This window comes from Schistocerca gregaria, chromosome 3 (genome assembly GCF_023897955.1).
Source record: "Schistocerca gregaria isolate iqSchGreg1 chromosome 3, iqSchGreg1.2, whole genome shotgun sequence".
Lineage (NCBI taxonomy): Eukaryota > Metazoa > Arthropoda > Insecta > Orthoptera > Acrididae > Schistocerca > Schistocerca gregaria.
The window spans coordinates 81,298,311-81,319,934 of NC_064922.1; the positions used below are offsets into that span (position 1 = coordinate 81,298,311).

Genomic DNA, 21,624 nt, shown 5'->3' on the forward strand with positions numbered 1-21,624 from the left:
AATTTGATACTATCTCTTTCTAATTCTAAAATACGCAAAGATTCGAAAAATTTCACCACGCCATGACACAAACCCACACAGTAATTTGAATTAAACCTGCAGAACTAATACGAAAACCTGAATATACGACTAGTTTCTGCTACTGCTGCTCGCACACGTCACTCCGCAAGCACAGATGAAACTGCACTGGCCTCTGTCTGCTGCTAACTGGCTCTACGAAATAAACAGAAAGCACTGGCTGTCGAAAACAAATAACTGACTAACGACTCCGCGAATTTATACTCTACAGGTATCAATACCCAATATTACTCCTCTCCAATACGAGAATACGCAAGGGTTCTATGTAATTAAATATGCAAGTGCACAAACACTCGGAAAACAAATATGAAAGCTAAATATGCGACTCGCTACTGCACTGCTGCTGCACTACCGCTGCACTGATACTTCACCAGCGGCTGCTCAAGGCTCAATGCATACTGACGTATGACCACATCCCTTTATTGCTATTTACAGTTCGTTACTATTTTGTTAATTCTCCCTCGATATTACAGAGACACACACCTAAATACGATACTGAACAATTAAGAGTTATTACGTGTTAAACAACAACCACAGCCTGATATTTTTAAAAATGCGCCTACTTCTCGAGTTAAATAAATAACACACTGCAACAAATACGTGCAAAGTCTACATTATCACTACATTATTAGTGTGTGACGTCAGTATGAGGATCCCTTAGAAGAGTCTAACGCTATAGGATAGTCTATTTGTAAACAGCAACGATGGAATAATCGTAGTATGTACACTCACAACACATTGCCAAACGTACAATGTAAACAATAACCACCACAGGCATAGGAAGGAAATAGGACTGAAAATAACTTTAATACAAAAATACAAAAAACTGCAAAATGGAGTCCCTGATGTAACCGTCCACGCGAGATCTACGTGGCAGCTGGCTGGGTCACACTTCCGTGATCTGAACCACTACGCCAGGGGCCTCCCCCCTGCTCAGGAAATCCTCGTCTGTGGGGCAGCGACCAGAACTCTACTGTCTCGGTGACCATTAAAACGGGAAACCCCTGCAAAGTCACGTGTCGGCAACGCCTGTGGTCACGTGTCAGTAACTAACCGTCATATGGCACGACTCAACCAGCAGCAGAACAGAAGGGAAACTGTTTTGTTTGTTGTTTAGTGTCTCTTTCGCTTCACTGATCCACCAGTATATCTAGATGGAGCCATCCATTTCCCTTTTCTCATTTTCCAGCTTTCCTACAACGTTCAAACTTCTGGGATTCCACCCCCCGACCCATAGGACGTTATCCTTTCGTTGGCTATTCAGTCTTCTTCTCCTCATGTTCACCTCCCACTTGGCACTCCTCTCCCGGAGATCCGAAGGGGGAAATTTTCCGGAGTCTTTTGCCAATGGAGAGTCATCATGACACTTTTTCAGTCTTAGGCCACATGTTATGTGGGTACACATTACGTGTCTATAATTCAGTGGTTTCCACTGCCCTCTGCATCCCCATGCCGTTGCTCATTGCTGATTCTTCGCCTTTAGGGGCAGTTTCCCACCCCAAGGATAAGAGAGCGCTCTGAACCTCTGTCTGCTCCTCCGCCCTCTTTGACAAGGCCGTTGGCTGAATGAGGGTGAAATATTTGGCTGCCATTGCTGATGACTTTTATTTAAAATCTAAGCCTTGGCCGGGTTCGAAACGGGGGATGAGGGAGTTTTGGTAACTAATCAAAGGCATTATCCATAAACCAAGGCGTAATCTATATATAGTGAGGATCAGTGAAGTGAAATAGGAGGAAGACAAGGATTTTTGGTCAAACGAGTATAGCGTTATATCAACAGCAGCAGAAAATGGTATAAGGGGTGTAGGATACATTGTGAACGCAAAGGTAGGACACAGAGTGAGCTACTGTGTGCAATCCAGTGATAAGTTCGTTCTCATCAGAATCAGAATCTACAGGAGACTAACACCGACAGCAGTAGTTCATGTATACACGCCGACATCGCAAGCAGACGACGAAGAGATAAAGGATACTGAACGAATAATTCAGTGTGTAAAGGGAGATGGAAATGTAATAGTCATGGAGGATTGGAATGTGGTTATAGGGGAGAAAGTAGGAGAAAGGCTTACGGAGAATACGGGCTTGGTAGTAGAAACGAGAGAGAGGAGAAAGACTAATTGAGTTCTGCAACAAATATCAGTTAGTAATAGCTAATACTCTGTTCAAGAATCACAAAAGAGGGAGGTATACTTGGAAATGGCCGGGAGATATGGGATCATGGGCAGGCAGAGATTCCGAAATCAGATATTAGAGTTAGGTTTGTTTATGAATAACTTTCTGCTACCTGTCACGATTTTCTTTTATTTATGTTCCGGAAAATCATTTCCATTTTCAAGTGTGTAGTTTTTTGCATTACCGGTATGCCATTATTTCGTAATGTTTTCGATGTGTGAGATTCTGCTGGGTTTGTTGACTTTACTGTAATATACAAAAAACGCGCAACTTTTTAGTTTGTTATCGATTTTTGTATGTAGTTAGTGGCGAAATTTGGAACTTATGGTTTTCTTATGATCCATTTGTGCAGAGTTTGATACATGTTAAACATCACTCACAACTTTCAGTGAACAGTATACATCGAGAATAACTTTCACAAAAAACAGTCACAAAGATGTTTTTGGATGTAGTTGACAGAGATAATGTTACACGTCCTCCATACACGTCCTCCACAGAGATGCTTTTGTGCAGAAGGTATTTATCTTAACAATATGGATTTGCTTACATCTTTTTTACTGTGGTGTTTATTTCTGTGTGTTACTACTTTTTTAAGTTACTGTCAAAGTATCTAAAGAAATTCGCCGATTCACTTTCTAGTTATTCGTTATCATTTTGTCTTCTTGTTTTCTCTAATTTGTGTATATCTCCAATTCTTCTAATAAGTCCATTTCATGCCCTTTATTTAGCCGATGGAGTACTTTGACATTTTTCTCTACTTTTCCAAATGGGCGTCCAGTATTGTGGATGTGCGCCTGTTGTGTGCGTAGGTCTGAATGACCTTTGTGTCCGTGATGTTGAAATTTCGGTCTGTTTGCCCTAGACAGAACACAGGGCATTCAGAGTCTGAGTAAGGATCATGATTACACTCTATATTATGTGTTAGTTTTTCTTGTAGCTTATTTGATGTATTAAACCCAACTTTTACTTTGTGATTTTTGAGAATATTTGCTACCGCCTGTGATATATTCCCGATGTATGGGATGCTAGGTATCCTATTTACAATGGGCAAGATCAGATGTTGGATTGCAAGGCGTACCCACGAGCAGACATTGAATGAGACAACAATTTATTAATGATGAAGAGTAGGCTGAAGTTTCAGAGATTAGTCAGGAAGAATCAATGGGCAAAGATCTGGGATACGGAAGTGCTAAGGAATGAGGAGATACGCCTGAAGTTTTCTTAGGTTATAGATACTGCAATAATGAGTAGTTCCGTAGGAACTAATGTTGATAATAAATGGACATCTCTAGAGAGGGCAGTCACAGAAATTGGAAAGAAAACCGCACGTACAAGGAAGGTAACTGCGAAGAAACCACGGATAATAGATGAAATACTTCAGCTGATCGTCGAAAGAAGCAAGAACGAAAATGTTAAGGGAAATTCAGAAATTCAGAAATACAAGTGAGTTAGGAACGTAATAAATAGGAAGTGCAGGGAAGCTAAGACAAAACGGCTGCATGAAAAATGTGAAGAAATCGGAAAAGAAATGATTGTCGGAAAGACGGATTCAGATAGAAAAGTCAAAACAACCTTTGGTGAAATTAACAGGAAGCGCGGTAATATTGAGAGTTCAGAGGTAATTCCACTGTTAAATGCAGAGGGGGTGTGAGACAGGGATATGGTCTGTAGCCCCTACCGTTCAATCTATACTTCGAAGAAATAATGAGAAGAATAAAAGAAAGGTTCAAGAGTGGGATTAAAATTCAGGCTGAAAGGATATCAGTGATAAGATTCACTGATAACATTCCTATCCTCAGTGAAGGTAAGAAGAATTGCAGGACGTGTTGAATGGAATGAACGGTCTAACGAGTACAGAATATTGATTGATAGTAAATCGAGGAAAGATCAATGAGAAGTAGCAGAAACCGAGGAACTTAACATTACAGTTGCTGATCACGAAGGAATTCTGCTAGATAGACAGCAAAATACCGATGACCGAAGGAGAGAAGAGGACATGAAAGGCAGACTGGCACTAGCGAGAAAGGCATTCCTGGCAAAGAGAAGTCTGCTGGTATCAAACATAGGGAGAAACATCTGGGAATGTGCGTGTGCAGAACACCATTGTATGATAGTGATACGTGGACTGTGGGAAAACCAGAGCAGAAGAAAACCGCCATCTTTGAGATGTGGTGCTACAGACGAATGTTGAAAATTGTGTGCATGGATAAGGTTCTCCGCAGATTCAGCGAGGAGAGAAACATCAGGAAACCACTGAAAAGAAGAAGGGTCAGAATGATAGGCCATCTGTTAAGTTGAGGCATCAGCAGATAATTTCCACGGTACCAGATGGTGCTGTAGAGGGTAAACTGGCTAGAGGAAGACACAGATTGGAATACATCCAGCAAATAATTTAGGACGTATGGTGCAGTTTCTTCTTTGAGATCAACTTTACTTTGTCCTCCACAAGCTACAATTGAAAATAAAACAATTTCTAATACATGAAACACTCAAATGCGTCGTTAAAGTAGAGAAAGTCGAGCCTAGGAAAAGGTACCTCTCGTCGCTTATGGAGAAAAAACACGGGCCGACAAGAGGTTCCTTTTCATTAAAACTCTTGACTAATGCGCATCATTTTCAAAAATAGTATCTCCTGAATCCTAGCTTCAAATGAGGCAACTACACTCCTGGAAATGGAAAAAAGAACACATTGACAACGGTGTGTCAGACCCACCATACTTGCTCCGGACACTGCGAGAGGGCTGTACAAACAATAATCACACGCACGGCACAGTGGACACACCAGGAACCGTGGTGTTGGTAGTCGAATGGCGCTAGCTGCGCAGCATTTGTGCACCGCCGCCGTCAGTGTCAGCCAGTTTGCCGTGGCATACGGAGCTCCATCGCAGTCTTTAACACTGGTAGCATGCCGCGACAGCGTGGACGTGAACCGTATGTGCAGTTGACGGACTTTGAGCGAGGGCGTATAGTGGGTATGCGGGAGGCCGGGTGAACGTACCGCCGAATTGCTCAACATGTGGGGCGTGAGGTCTCCACAGTACATCGATGTTGTCGCCAGTGGTCGGCGGAAGGTGCACGTGCCCGTCGACCTGGGACCGGACCGCAGCGACGCACAGATGCACGCCAAGACCGTAGGATCCTACGCAGTGCCGTAGGGGACCGCACCGCCACTTCCCAGCAAATTAGGGACACTGTTACTCCTGGGGTATCGGCGAGGACCATTCGCAACCGTCTCCATGAAGCTGGGCTACGGTCCCGCACACCGTTAGGCCGTCTTCCGCTCACGCCCCAACATCGTGCAGCCCGCCTCCAGTGGTGTCGCGACAGGCGTGAATGGAGGGACGAATGGAGACTTGTCGTCTTCAGCGATGAGAGTCGCTTCTGCCTTTGTGCCAATGATGGTCGTATGCGTGTTTGGCGCCGTGCAGGTGAGCGCCACAATCAGGACTGCATACGACCGAGGCACACAGGGCCAACACCCGGCATCATGGTGTGAGGAGCGATCTCCTACACTGGCAGTACACCTCTGGTGATCGTCGAGGGGACACTGAATAGTGCACGTTACATCCAAACCGTCATCGAACCCATCGTTCTACCATTCCTAGACCGGCAAGGGAACTTGTTGTTCCAACAGGACAATGCACATCCGCATGTATCCCGTGCCACCCAACGTGCTCTAGAAGGTGTAAGTCAACTACCCTGGCCAGCAAGATCTCCGGATCTGTCCCCCATTGAGCATGTTTGGGACTGGATGAAGCGTCGTCTCACGCGGTCTGCACGTCCAGCACGAACGCTGGCCCAACTGAGGCGCCAGGTGGAAATGGCATGGCAAGCCGTTCCACAGGACTACATCCAGCATCTCTACGATCGTCTCCATGGGAGAATAGCAGGCTGCATTGCTGCGAAAGGTGGATATACACTGTACTAGTGCCGACATTGTGCATGCTCTGTTGCCTGTGTCTATGTGCCTGTGGTTCTGTCAGTGTGATCATGTGATATATCTGACCCCAGGAATGTGTCAATAAAGTTTCCCCTTCCTGGGACAATGAATTCACGGTGTTCTTATTTCAATTTCCAGGAGTGTATTACTGGTTTCTCTCAATAGAAGAAAGGTACCTGGCACGATAGTGTCTGCTCCAACTACACGTTCCTTTTCTTTCGTAAGTTTACAAGTCAGTAATATTGCTGATATTCAAACTCTTGCTCTGCTCATTTCTTTTCAAGAGTTAGCTACTATGAGTGGTTATTTATTTTAAACGTTTACCGTAATGTATCTAGCTTCAGTAAAAGAATATTGGTAACAATTCAGACAACTGCATATCCATCAGCGCAACAATACAGTTAAAATTAAAAGTGACTGCAAAATTTTACATGTCTACCTGTGATTGACTGATGTGTGTGAGAGAAGTGAGTAAAGATAACGTTTTAGTTATATTAAATGAGATAGTATCGATAATTATAGTATTAATAGTGATAAAGGCTACAACGTGTGTGCAGATTATTTTTCGGAAAGAAGTCTAAGCACTGACGAATCAAGCGAAGATGGAGACCTACCTGAACAAGAATGATCAGTTAACCTTTCAGAAACTTCTTTGCTAAAATACATTCCAAATGTGGATGAACTTTCAGTAAATAACTTCTGCAGTCTAGTTAACATTGACAATGCTGCAGCTGAAATGGAAGTAAGTCATGATGTTCATGAGGAAATTGCTGAGAATGATGGTGGGAGTAACGTGTCACAGTTAATAACTGTACTGATTTAGTTGAATGCTTTCATGCTGAAAACGATCACAACCTTGTAGTGAGTTTTCTAGAAACTGGCCGTGATTGTAAGGAAAATTGTTGTCAGTTATTTCCTGCCACTGACTTTTTGCAAATACGTTATGAATGCGCTGAAATCAATCATTACCATGGCAATGTTAATACAGTAGCTCAATTGATTTTAGGTCAGCTTCGCTGCCTGACCTCAGATTTACATTCACATATAGATCGAAGGAAAAAAAGGCAAAAAGCGAAAGTACACGAACCACTTACATGTCAAAAGGTAGGATGGTCTCGAAAACCACCTATATGTTTGGTCATCAGATCAGAATTAAAAGGGTGAAACGTCATACTAAAGTGTATAACACTCAGGCTTCATGGTAGAAGTGCATGGAAATACGGAGAAACTGAAAAACACTGTATCACGTTTTTCAAACAATGAATTTATGGTAAAGTTTCTGAACAATTACCTAGATCAGCACGCTATTATATTGGCCGACGAAAGCAGAGCAGTATTCCAGACACATGTAAAACCTCCTAGTGACTCAAACGAAAACCTCGAAAACTTAAAAATTGTCTTTTACAAATGACGTATTGCAAAAAACTGTACATTCGAAGATATTTTCTGAGATTTGGAGTGAATTTTGCTCTGATATCGTAGTTTTCAACCCAGAACAGATTTATGTGCTTTGTGCCGAAAGCAATTAACATTTGGTGCACAAATGGCTTTCGTTCCTGAAGAGACAAGGAGTCGATATATTATAACGATACCATAAATAAAACTAGAGAAAACTTTGCAAATGGCGCGAAAACTTCTTTACATTACCGTTCCGACATGGCACAAGTGTACATACCAAGAGGTCCTATCTTTTTTCTTCTTTTTCTTATTGCTGTTTGAAGTTGGTATTTTGGATGTTACGTGCAACACCACAAATAAACAAATGAAATATCTTATTCCTGATAGTGCCAGAACAACAAAAGGTAGCCGTTTTCATCATCATATAGAAAATAACAGTTTAGGAGAAGAAACGATGTTTATCCATGCCGACAATTGGGTTGGACAAAACAATATCATCATCTTGATCGTTTACTTCGTATGGAGAATTTTCCAAAAGAAAAACAAGAAAATCACTGTGTCATTCATGCCAGTAAGCTACAAAAAATTGCTTTTGATAGGACTTTAAACATTTTTTAAAAAAAGTTTGAAATAACTTATGTCTCCTCTTCGTTAGACAAGCTTGATTGCATTGGAATGTTAACTCCGCTTTGATGGTTGGAACTGACAAAGGTGAAGTTCTTGTGAAAATATGTGACTGGTTAAATTTTTTGCACAACAGTGATGCACAGAAAGCGCCCCTTCTAACTGAGTATAATAACTTTGAGTTGCATGTAGAGAACCAAGGTAAAGTGTATTGCAAATTCGACGTTAAAGGGAGTGTGTTCATGCACCACATGTTGTCAATAGAAAATGGACCTCACTAATTCTCCGATGAAGTGACTCCAGAAGGAATGCCAAGGCAATCTCAAGTATGCCTCTTCAAAAACATCAGACACAGTAACTCGAATTCAAAGATGTTTTATGTCGTCAAGTTGGACTTACTGCTGAAACCAAAAAAAATTTAATGTTTAATTTGAAAATATTAATACCTCAAAACCGAAAACTTCCCGTCTGCTTCACAATTAAACCTTATTAACATTCAACCCCTCCCCCCATGAACCATGCACCTTGCCGTTGGTGGAGAGGCTTGCGTGCCTCAGCGATACAGGACGTACCGTAGGTTCAACCACAACGTGTGGTTCCTGAAGAGGGGCAGCAGCATTTTCAGTAGTTGCAGGTGAAACAGTCTGGATGATTGACTGATCTGGCCTTGTAACAATAACCAAAACGGCCTTGCTGTGCTGGTACTGCGAACGGCTGAAAGCAATTGCAAACTACAGCCGTAATTTTTCCCGAGGACATGCAGTTTTACTGTATGATTAAATGATGATGGCGTCCTCTTGGGTAAAATATTCCGGAGGTAAAATAGTCCCCATTCGGATCTCCGGGCGAGGACTACTCAAGAGGATGTCGTTATCAGGAGAAAGAAAACTGGTGTTCTACGGATCGGAGCGTGGAATGTCAGATCCCTTAATCGGGCAGGTAGGTTAGAAAATTTAAAAAGGGAAATGGATAGGTTAAAGTTAGGTATAGTGGGAATCAGTGAAGTTCGGTGGCAGGAGGAACAAGACTTCTGGTCAGGTGACTACAGGGTTATAAACACAAAATCAAATAGGGGTAATGCAGGAGTAGGTTTAATAATGAACAAAAAAAATAGGAATGCGGCTAAGCTACTACAAACAGCATAGTGAACGCATTATTGTGGCCAAGATAGATACGAAGCCCACACCTACTACAGTAGTACAAGTTTATATGCCAACTAGCTCTGTAGATGACGAAATATTATTATATTACTGTGAGAGTGATATGTGTTTATACATAAAATAATTGATTGAGGTCATTTTTGGAGGACACAGTGTTTCTATTATCCGTCTACTCGCTGAACCGTCACGACCACGGTCCCGAAGATGACGGTTAATCGAGTTTCCACTGTACTTTCTCTGTTCTGTACGTTCAGTTGCAGCTTCTAATCGTGACTAGAGTAGAAGATGCCTCCTACATGTTGCTCTCTCATCACACACACATGCTAACGGATGATATGGAAACGCACACAATATTCACACTGCACTATGGGGCACGTCTGCACTTGTCTTGCTGTGTTGCTGCACAGAACAGACCGATACTTTACCATTAACTGTTCCCAGCCACAGCAGCGCAGGTAGCTGTCCTCGACTATGTATCGGAAGGTGCTTGTTTCGATGCCACGTCAGGGAGTAATAATTCTATCTACCTGTATGTGTCACTTCTATCAATTCTTAGCAATAGAGGGGTATGGTTATATGTTAGTGTGTTTGCGGAAGGTACAGACAGGATTGTATTTATTGTTAAATAATGCGTTTCGTACGTTGTTTAAAGCTAGATATCAGAGCATTTTGTTAAAATAATGTGCTGTGGTAATTTTTAAACATGTAAAGTCATATATTTATGTATATCTTACAATGGAAACGTGAGTTGTAGGAGAAAATCGGTTAAGTTATAGAAAATTACAATGAGAGGTGGGATGGCTTACAGAAAATGTCAAGACGACATTAATTTATAGCAATGTAATCACATACCGTAAAGTCAGTGTGTCTTATATCGTAAATTACGTTTATATTATCGCTATTTTTTGCAGAATGCCATGACCTACTGTAATTCATTTGTAGGAATTCAGACACACCCTTTAATGAATATGTGTCTCACAGCGCAAATAACGTTTATATTTGCCACCGTTTTTTAAGTAGGAAACTAATGATCCTTTTGCTACAGTATACAGACCTCGAACGACGAAACTCACGCAACTGCTCTAGTGAGTGCGGTGGAATTGGAGGGTGACGGGGGGGGGGGCGTAAACCCGCCAATTTAAATGTTTAACTATTGATGTAGAGACAAAAGAAACAGGGAGAGAGGAGCGGTTTCCCGGATACTTATTGGCCAAGATCAGAGCAGGGAGTGTGACCTGTGTCTGGTCCCAGAACCAACTGCAATTTACTGAGAGACGTGACAGAGTATTAGGTTGCATCCTGAACCTCACACAATTGCCCAAGACGTCGGTTTCCATGGGGGATGGGGGCAGAGGGTTCCCTGTGTTGACCTGAAGATACCAAGTTCAGTTGCATTGGGTGTGTGGGTAGAGTTTCCTGAAGTCTTTCTTAACTTGACACTGAGGTATGATATTCATCTGTGCCCAACCCTGCAGTGGTACGCTACTAACCAGTAACTACCGAACAGAAACGAATTCTATGTATCTACTCCTTTCATTTGGATAAAATTTCAGTAGTTCAGGAATTCAATTTCTTCAAGTACGTTGGGCAAAAACCGCTTTTCGAGATTATTAACAACATCAGAGTTGTATGTGACAATTTCTGAGATTGACTGGTGACTGCAGAACACATTCAAGACTGGAATCACTAGGGAAGAAGTCTAGCTCGACGCTGTTCAGGCTAAACCTAAGATTTTACTTCCTGGTTTCCACGATGACTGTGAAGGTCTGGTGGAAAGATCCCCACGAGGCACTGATAATGTGGACGTGGGCATGGGCATATTATGCTAAGAGGTTGTAGGTCTGTCTGTTGCAGGGCTCAACCAGCTGGTCAACATCGAGAAGCAGTGTTGTCCCACGCCTTCATATTTTTGTCGGTTGTCGGTAGTGGTAGATTTGTCTGCCACAAGACAGAAGCAGCTGCTGTGATACTCCACAGGCCGGGATAAACAGCGCTGCCCAGTGGCTCTATATGTTTGTGGATTGTAGCTAGTAATGGATGTGTCTGCTGCAGGGCTGAACCAGTTGCTGTGGTACTACGCTGACATGGAGAAGCAGCGCTGCCCCAATGGAACAGCCACATCCCCTCCCCCAGGTTCCATGGACCCCAAGGACCCCGACGCCTGCGTGGTTTGGCGCCGGTTCGCCAAGTGAGTAACTCGTATATCCCATATATATATATATGTGTGTGTGTGCGTTCTTCCGATCTGTTCTGCTCAACATAACGCTGTGGATAACACCGGTGCTTCTGGCCTAAACAATGGCAACTTTATCACCTGTAACTGGTGGTAAGGTCCTATGGGACCAAACTACTGAGGCCATCGGTCCCCACCTGTAATCGGGTCCGTTGCAATTGTAGGTGATGGCAATCAGGAGTCGTGCTACATCGAGATTCTTTGCTCCGAAAGGCGCAACGCCATTAGTGAGGAGTTCCTGCCTTACAGATGTGGCGCAGCTCTTGCGGGTACGACGCCAGTGGCAATGCATGGTGCCATCAACAGCCTACACGTAGGATGGCACCTGTTGCTAGATTTCGACAGATCGTGCAGTGCGGCGCAGGTTGTTGCATTGACCGTTACACTTGTGTCCGTACGCCAAGAGCAGAAGCCATGACGTTCTTGGCTTACAATTTGCGAATCCTCCTTTCTTGTAGGTACCCAGACAGTTCATCAGACCGCTGACGACATATGTGGTTTTCTTCACACTCCAACATGGTCGCCTGTTGCATCTGAACGCCCCTCTACCCGGACATTGAACCGTCCCACCAGCTAGCGACATGTAGACCGACAACAACGCCCGTTTCAGTCTGTTCGGGCCACTGTTATTATTGGCTCAGGCGCGCACACCGTCATATTTGTGGTCCTACACAGTACTCACTGGCCATTAGGCGCTGTGCACACCCATTATCTATATTACTAAACGTCCAAAACGGTCACCTGGTCACTATTACAGGTTGCCAACCTAACGGCTTCCAGCAGCAACAACTATTTTGATTTTCAGTATTTCATATAATTATTGACCAAATTCTAAAATTTAAAATGCTGTCTTAATCTGCTTATTAAGAGGTATAATCCTATGTTAAAGATTTAACACAATAAGTCTTAAGTTAGCAGCTGTGTATGTATCTTGGGCGGCATAGCTCACAGCGCGCAATTTACGCAGATTGTATTCATCCAGTGTATGAGAATGAGAGTATTCAGAGCCTTCGAAAAAACTTAACACAGAATCGAAAACTTTTACAAAACTTTTTCTCGCTGATGCCTTAACACAGAATCGAAAACTTTTACAAAACTTTTTCTCGCTGATGCCTCCTTCAAATAAATGAAAGGAAAAAATCTATCGCTTGCCATATTTTCGTTGTTTGTAAGTAAAACTCCGGCATCAGGCGTGTTGTCTTAATTTGTTATTTCTTTACTACTGGGACAATGCGTAACATATTTTGCAGGCAGTATCCACGCAAACCACTGAATGGGCTGCGAAATTATATAATCGCACAGCTTATAGTTCAGGAGATATAACAAAGTAAACATTGAGTTGCATCAAAACGACTAAAAAGTTTTATACATGGGAGTTGGAGTCTTTAAACAATGGGATTGTTACTGGTTTACCCTGACAGGACTGGCAACGTGGTCAAATGGTGACAACGCTAGATAGTGTTTCCCAGTCCCGTTAGGACGGCTTGTGTGAAATTAATAATTGCAATGCTATCTCGTGGCAAGCTGTGGCGTTACGATCCTTAGAACTTCAAAATGAAGGCGTTGACATTGCTGCAGCAGGCATCCTGGCCGCGAAGGCAACAGTATGTGCCACACTCGTCGCAGTGGTGCAGTGAGGCCACATCAAGTTCTTTGAGGCCTCCAGTGTTCGTGGGCAAGAGCTCGTGTAATTCGACCCGAATATCGAGAGGAGACGTGCTCCTGGTTGCTCTATCATGACGGCACCCAGCACGCAAAGCGAAGATTGTGCCCTTGTTTTTAGCCAGATAATGGATCAAAGCCCTGGATCACCCTCAGCATTCGCCGAATTTGGCACCAGCTAACTTCTGGTTGTTCCCCAAAAGAAGGACACTATTAAGACATAATTAATGACATCCAAAAAAACTGCACTGAAATACTAAATGCATTTCCAAAAAAGACTATAGTGATTGTTTCAAAACTTCTACAACGATTTTACGCGGGAGGGAGACTGTCTGGAATACAGTGGTTTTGTGAACATAATCTCTGACTTTTATTTTTCATGGCCACAGTCCTAACGGGAATGGGGCACAATCTCTGTGGTACTTTGGTGTCAGTTCTACACTGTGACTTTAACCATTAACAGCAGATGAAGTATCTACGTATACAAAATTGGCTGCACAACGTGCTCAGTTGTACTCGTAAGCCTGGCTGTGATGTGCCCGCAGCCTGTTCGAGACGACGCAAACGCTTTTCTGGGCCGTGTTTGGCCTGGTCGACCTCGACAACTTCGAGCTGGCCGGCATCAAGAGCTTCACGCGCTTTTGGGGGATGCTCATGTTCGGCACGTACTCCGTCATCAACATCGTGGTGCTGCTCAACCTGCTCATCGCCATGATGAACCACTCCTACCAGCTCATTTCCGTAAGTTCTGTAAGTCCCGCACTATGTTTGAGCCTCACCTCTCTCTCTCTCTCTCTGTCTTTCCTCTCTCTCTCTCTCTCTCTCTCTATCCCCTCCCCCTCTCTTCTCCAGTCTACAGCTGCTTCTCACTGCTAGCCAGTGGAACGTGGCACGCACACGCCTGAACACAAAGCGCACAGCATAGCCCTCGCTAGGTGTCTGCAGTAGATCTGGTCCGACACTGTAAGACTTGTGGTGCGGTGCGCGGCACGCTGGTCTCTCGAGCAGTAGTGGAGTGTGGGCGTGATGGCAGCTCTCACAGCGCTGGCAGTTCACAGGGACGGTGGATCGTCAGCGTTGTACTAAGTGCAGTTTAGTCATTTTCAGTCTGGGGAATACATACTGAAGGTCGCCTTTCCTTCGAGTTATCAGTGTCTCGGACTGTGACAATTGGTATGATTCGAGGGAGAGCGATGTGCAAGGTCTGCAATACAGTTTCCTGAGAGTTCCGCTCGTATAACATGTTTGCCTATTATGACAGCAACAGAAGGTCCTACTCATTTCATGCACTCGATCAGAGGAATTCGATAAGTTCGTATTAGTTTCACCAGGCTATGATGAAGAACTGTACACAAATACCGTGGACCTTCGAAATAAGGCAAAAACGACAAGTGTTTCGTCTCTCATTTGGTTACTGCAAGAATGATTTTGTTTCTTAAGCAGATCATAGTGTCTCAATACCCACTAAGTTGGAAAAATGTTTTGTTCAGGTGTGCTGCTGTTTACTTTTTCCTTCTTTTGTCATTATATACTACTATTTAGTTGTGTTTTATTCGTGCTTTCTGTACATTAAATGCATTGTGCGTAATTGGCCAATTATGGCACTTTAATTAGTAGCTATGACAATTAAAAACTGTCATATGGAGCTATGTATTACTACTGAAGTAAATATAACCAGGGAAGTTGGCAGTAACAATTAGTAGTTAAGAGATAAACGAAAGACATTATTAGTATTATATAATGATAATAATGAAAATAAAATCAGTATAGATATATGTGGTTGACATGAACCTGTAGCACAGGTTAGGAACATGACTGTGCATTGATAATGATAATAACATAAGAGTGCATGTTTCCTCATGTGGTGCACTCAGGGGCTAAATATTGTTGCAAAAATACAATCAGAATCTGGATACTATCGTTGGGAGTCTCCATCCATGCAGTTACTGTACGAGTCCTGGTAGCTGCTGCAGGTCTGTAATGAAGAAGTTACTGAACAGCCACATCCTGAACACGTCACATGCAGGCCAGGGGAGCACTTGTATCCGTTATTTTCCATAGCAAGTTTACACATTTTTCGTCTCATACGGTTCGTGATAACAAATTAATAGGGGCACACATTCTTCCGTTAAAGAGTTACTTAAATAAGTAGGTAATGGATTTAATTAATGGCTTATTTCGCTTGATAAATCTGTTTTGTGGGTGGATATTCGTACGGTTACATGTCTTGAGATAGGTGAGCTTGCCCCTGAGATGCCATGGGTGCAAATCCGCATGCATCTTGTGAAATAGGCTGCAAGGTGTCTTCTGTGAGAGTTTTTACTTTGCGAACCTCTTTAATAACAAGACAGGTTTGTACGTAAATTAGTAGCATGGGAAAAGCGCTGCAGTTGTAGCATCCAAAAAGTCAACGAATGTAGTGGCACTTAGTCTCTGGAATGCTTCACTGTAGCACATAGGCTACATGGTGGAGTAAGATAATTCTATACTAAGGCCGGAGCAAGGTGGTAGACGCCAAATAAACAATTGCCATATAACCTGAGGGAGGAAGCGCGTCATCGTGGATATGCCGAAATGAACTGGTGCTCCCTCGACAATATTAGCAATGCTGGACAGTTGGAGGATGATGCTGAGAGCACTCTGTGATTGGAGGAAGTCGCTTCCGAGGTGCCAAATCAAGTGTCAGCCAGTAGTCAGAGGTCGCGCAGAATAACTCGGTCTTCGTGCATTCCCACTTTAACTGCCGGGCGAGCCACAGCTTCCTTATAGTGAGTGGCCACCTCAGTTTGTCGTCACATGCTGAGCTGCACGCTTCGTCCATTAGAAGCGCATGTCTCAGTTGTTCGTGTGCCGATTTGCTTATTGAGTATCCTACCCACGGACAATTGACTTGGTAGATTATTGGTCTTAGTAACATAACAGTTAATGCAATCGTTTGTAGACTCGCTAGCTGCAGCTTAGAAGTACTGCTTGTGCGTAGGCTTCAGCTGTTGAACTGCAACTACCTCTTGGAACGGAATTGCCACCATTACGGCTGTCCCTCCCCTAATACATCACAATGCAGGTGAGGGCCGAGTCATATAGCACACACTGTAATTTTAATTATACTTTGATTTCCATTTCACGTCTGTAGTTCCACAATGGCGCTTTTCTGCCCTGCTTGAAGTTTGATATTAATGTACATAATGTGAATAGTTAAATGCAAGGACAGCAAAGATTCCTTTATGAACAGCACCCAAGTCAGGCACATATCACCCTTCCCCCTGCCCTGTCCCCTGCCCCTGCTCCCTCAGCCCTTCCCTACCCCATTGCCCTAGCCCCATTTCCCCAGCTGCACCCTGTCACCCACCCTGCCCTGTGCCCCACCGCCCTTCGCCCTGCCTCCTTCCCATGCCCTCTGCCCCTTCCCTCTCCCTCTACCCCACTGCCTGCCGACTCCTGCCCCAGTGCCCCTACCTCAGGACCCTGTCCTCTTCCCCTTCCCCTGCCTCTGCCATGTGCCTGTGCTTCCAGCCTCCTGCTTCTTTCCCCTACCCCTGTCCCTCTGTTTCTACCCTTGCACCCTGCCCACTTCCCCCTGCATTGACTCCTGTGCTGCTGCACCCTACTCCCTCTGCCCCATCCTCCCCCCTACCTCTGTCCCACTGCCTCTACCCCAGCCCCTGGTCCTGTCCCCCTGTGTGTGCCCCCTGACTTCTTTCCCCTACCTCTTCCACCCTGCTGCTGCATCTGCCCCCTTTCTACTACCCCTGCCCCTCTGTTTCTACCCTTGCACCCTGCCCACTTCCCCCTGCATTGACTCCTGTGCTGCTGCACCCTGCTCCCTCTGCCCCATCCTCCCCCCTACCTCTGTCCCACTGCCTCTACCCCAGCCCCTGGTCCTGTCCCCCTGTGTGTGCCCCCTGACTTCTTTCCCCTACCTCTTCCACCCTGCTGCTGCACCTGCCCCCTTTCTACTACCCCTGCCCCTCTGTTTCTACCCTTGCACCCTGCCCACTTCCCCCTGCATTGACTCCTGTGCTGCTGCACCCTGCTCCCTCTGCCCCATCCTCCCCCCTACCTCTGTCCCACTGCCTCTACCCCAGCCCCTGGTCCTGTCCCCCTGTGTGTGCCCCCTGACTTCTTTCCCCTACCTCTTCCACCCTGCTGCTGCACCTGCCCCCTTTCTACTACCCCTGCCCCTCTGTTTCTACCCTTGCACCCTGCCCACTTCCCCCTGCATTGACTCCTGTGCTGCTGCACCCTGCTCCCTCTGCCCCATCCTCCCCCCTACCTCTGTCCCACTGCCTCTACCCCAGCCCCTGGTCCTGTCCCCCTGTGTGTGCCCCCTGCCCCCTGACTTCTTTCCCCTACCTCTTCCACCCTGCTGCTGCACCTGCCCCCTTTCTACTACCCCTGCCCCTCTGTTTCTACCCTTGCACCCTGCCCACTTCCCCCTGCATTGACTCCTGTGCTGCTGCACCCTACTCCCTCTGCCCCATCCTCCCCCCTACCTCTGTCCCACTGCCTCTACCCCAGCCCCTGGTCCTGTCCCCCTGTGTGTGCCCCCTGCCCCCTGACTTCTTTCCCCTACCTCTTCCACCCTGCTGCTGCACCTGCCCCCTTTCTACTACCCCTGCCCCTCTGTTTCTACCCTTGCACCCTGCCCACTTCCCCCTGCATTGACTCCTGTGCTGCTGCACCCTACTCCCTCTGCCCCATCCTCCCCCCTACCTCTGTCCCACTGCCTCTACCCCAGCCCCTGGTCCTGTCCCCCTGTGTGTGCCCCCTGCCCCCTGACTTCTTTCCCCTACCTCTGCCACCCTGCTGCTGCACCTGCCCCCTTTCTACTACCCCTGCCCCTCAGTTTCTACCCTTGCACCCTGCCCACTTCCCCCTGCATTGACTCCTGTGCTGCTGCACCCTACTCCCTCTGCCCCATCCTCCCCCCTACCTCTGTCCCACTGCCTCTACCCCAGCCCCTGGTCCTGTCCCCCTGTGTGTGCCCCCTGCCCCCTGACTTCTTTCCCCTACCTCTTCCACCCTGCTGCTGCACCTACCTCCTTTCTACTACCCCTGCCCCTCTGTTTCTACCCTTGCACCCTGCCCACTTCCCCCTGCATTGACTCCTGTGCTGCTGCACCCTACTCCCTCTGCCCCATCCTCCCCCCTACCTCTGTCCCACTGCCTCTACCCCAGCCCCTGGTCCTGTCCCCCTGTGTGTGCCCCCTGCCCCCTGACTTCTTTCCCCTACCTCTGCCACCCTGCTGCTGCACCTGCCCCCTTTCTACTACCCCTGCCCCTCCGTTTCTACCCTTGCACCCTGCCCACTTCCCCCTGCATTGACTCCTGTGCTGCTGCACCCTACTCCCTCTGCCCCATCCTCCCCCCTACCTCTGTCCCACTGCCTCTACCCCAGCCCCTGGTCCTGTCCCCCTGTGTGTGCCCCCTGCCCCCTGACTTCTTTCCCCTACCTCTTCCACCCTGCTGCTGCACCTGCCCCCTTTCTACTACCCCTGCCCCTCTGTTTCTACCCTTGCACCCTGCCCACTTCCCCCTGCATTGACTCCTGTGCTGCTGCACCCTACTCCCTCTGCCCCATCCTCCCCCCTACCTCTGTCCCACTGCCTCTACCCCAGCCCCTGGTCCTGTCCCCCTGTGTGTGCCCCCTGCCCCCTGACTTCTTTCCCCTACCTCTTCCACCCTGCTGCTGCACCTGCCCCCTTTCTACTACCCCTGCCCCTCTGTTTCTACCCTTGCACCCTGCCCACTTCCCCCTGCATTGACTCCTGTGCTGCTTCACCCTACTCCCTCTGCCCCATCCTCCCCCCTACCTCTGTCCCACTGCCTCTACCCCAGCCCCTGGTCCTGTCCCCCTGTGTGTGCCCCCTGCCCCCTGACTTCTTTCCCCTACCTCTGCCACCCTGCTGCTGCACCTGCCCCCTTTCTACTACCCCTGCCCCTCCGTTTCTACCCTTGCACCCTGCCCACTTCCCCCTGCATTGACTCCTGTGCTGCTGCACCCTACTCCCTCTGCCCCATCCTCCCCCCTACCTCTGTCCCACTGCCTCTACCCCAGCCCCTGGTCCTGTCCCCCTGTGTGTGCCCCCTGCCCCCTGACTTCTTTCCCCTACCTCTTCCACCCTGCTGCTGCACCTGCCCCCTTTCTACTACCCCTGCCCCTCTGTTTCTACCCTTGCACCCTGCCCACTTCCCCCTGCATTGACTCCTGTGCTGCTGCACCCTACTCCCTCTGCCCCATCCTCCCCCCTACCTCTGTCCCACTGCCTCTACCCCAGCCCCTGGTCCTGTCCCCCTGTGTGTGCCCCCTGCCCCCTGACTTCTTTCCCCTACCTCTTCCACCCTGCTGCTGCACCTGCCCCCTTTCTACTACCCCTGCCCCTCTGTTTCTACCCTTGCACCCTGCCCACTTCCCCCTGCATTGACTCCTGTGCTGCTTCACCCTACTCCCCCTGCCCCATCCTCCCCCCTACCTCTGTCCCACTGCCTCTACCCCAGCCCCTGGTCCTGTCCCCCTGTGTGTGCCCCCTGCCCCCTGACTTCTTTCCCCTACCTCTGCCACCCTGCTGCTGCACCTGCCCCCTTTCTACTACCCCTGCCCCTCTGTTTCTACCCTTGCACCCTGCCCACTTCCCCCTGCATTGACTCCTGTGCTGCTTCACCCTACTCCCTCTGCCCCATCCTCCCCCCTACCTCTGTCCCACTGCCTCTACCCCAGCCCCTGGTCCTGTCCCCCTGTGTGTGCCCCCTGCCCCCTGACTTCTTTCCCCTACCTCTGCCACCCTGCTGCTGCACCTGCCCCCTTTCTACTACCCCTGCCCCTCTGTTTCTACCCTTGCACCCTGCCCACTTCCCCCTGCATTGACTCCTGTGCTGCTTCACCCTACTCCCTCTGCCCCATCCTCCCCCCTACCTCTGTCCCACTGCCTCTACCCCAGCCCCTGGTCCTGTCCCCCTGTGTGTGCCCCCTGCCCCCTAACTTCTTTCCCCTACCTCTTCCACCCTGCTGCTGCACCTGCCCCCTTTCTACTACCCCTGCCCCTCTGTTTCTACCCTTGCACCCTGCCCACTTCCCCCTGCATTGACTCCTGTGCTGCTTCACCCTACTCCCTCTGCCCCATCCTCCCCCCTACCTCTGTCCCACTGCCTCTACCCCAGCCCCTGGTCCTGTCCCCCTGTGTGTGCCCCCTGCCCCCTGACTTCTTTCCCCTACCTCTGCCACCCTGCTGCTGCACCTGCCCCCTTTCTACTACCCCTGCCCCTCCGTTTCTACCCTTGCACCCTGCCCACATCCCCCTGCATTGACTCCTGTGCTGCTGCACCCTACTCCCTCTGCCCCATCCTCCCCCCTACCTCTATCCCACTGCCAATACTCCAGCCCCTGGTCCTGTCCCCCTGTGTGTGCCCCCTGCCCCCTGACTTCTTTCCCCTACCTCTTCCACCCTGCTGCTGCACCTGCCCCCTTTCTACTACCCCTGCCCCTCTGTTTCTACCCTTGCACCCTGCCCACTTCCCCTGCATTGACTCCTGTGCTGCTGCACCCTACTCCCTCTGCCCCATCCTCCCCCCTACCTCTGTCCCACTGCCTCTACCCCAGCCCCTGGTCCTGTCCCCCTGTGTGTGCCCCCTGCCCCCTGACTTCTTTCCCCTACCTCTGCCACCCTGCTGCTGCACCTGCCCCCTTTCTACTACCCCTGCCCCTCTGTTTCTACCCTTGCACCCTGCCCACTTCCCCCTGCATTGACTCCTGTGCTGCTGCACCCTACTCCCTCTGCCCCATCCTCCCCCCTACCTCTGTCCCACTGCCTCTACCCCAGCCCCTGGTCCTGTCCCCCTGTGTGTGCCCCCTGCCCCCTGACTTCTTTCCCCTACCTCTTCCACCCTGCTGCTGCACCTGCCCCCTTTCTACTACCCCTGCCCCTCTGTTTCTACCCTTGCACCCTGCCCACTTCCCCCTGCATTGACTCCTGTGCTGCTGCACCCTACTCCCTCTGCCCCATCCTCCCCCCTACCTCTGTCCCACTGCCTCTACCCCAGCCCCTGGTCCTGTCCCCCTGTGTGTGCCCCCTGCCCCCTGACTTCTTTCCCCTACCTCTTCCACCCTGCTGCTGCACCTGCCCCCTTTCTACTACCCCTGCCCCTCTGTTTCTACCCTTGCACCCTGCCCACTTCCCCCTGCATTGACTCCTGTGCTGCTGCACCCTACTCCCTCTGCCCCATCCTCCCCCCTACCTCTGTCCCACTGCCTCTACCCCAGCCCCTGGTCCTGTCCCCCTGTGTGTGCCCCCTGCCCCCTGACTTCTTTCCCCTACCTCTGCCACCCTGCTGCTGCACCTGCCCCCTTTCTACTACCCCTG

The 21,624-nt window shown here is 48.1% G+C and overlaps 1 protein-coding gene across 1 annotated transcript in view; it reads left to right on the plus strand.

Annotated features, from left to right (window-relative positions):
- Window positions 1-21,624, plus strand: part of LOC126354208 (transient receptor potential-gamma protein) — an 847,751-nt gene that overhangs the window by 629,892 nt on the left and 196,235 nt on the right. The window contains exons 13-14 of the mRNA XM_050003666.1: window positions 11,425-11,560; window positions 13,813-14,008. Coding sequence (XP_049859623.1) covers window positions 11,425-11,560; window positions 13,813-14,008 — 332 coding nt within the window. The remainder of the gene's footprint in view (window positions 1-11,424; window positions 11,561-13,812; window positions 14,009-21,624) is intronic.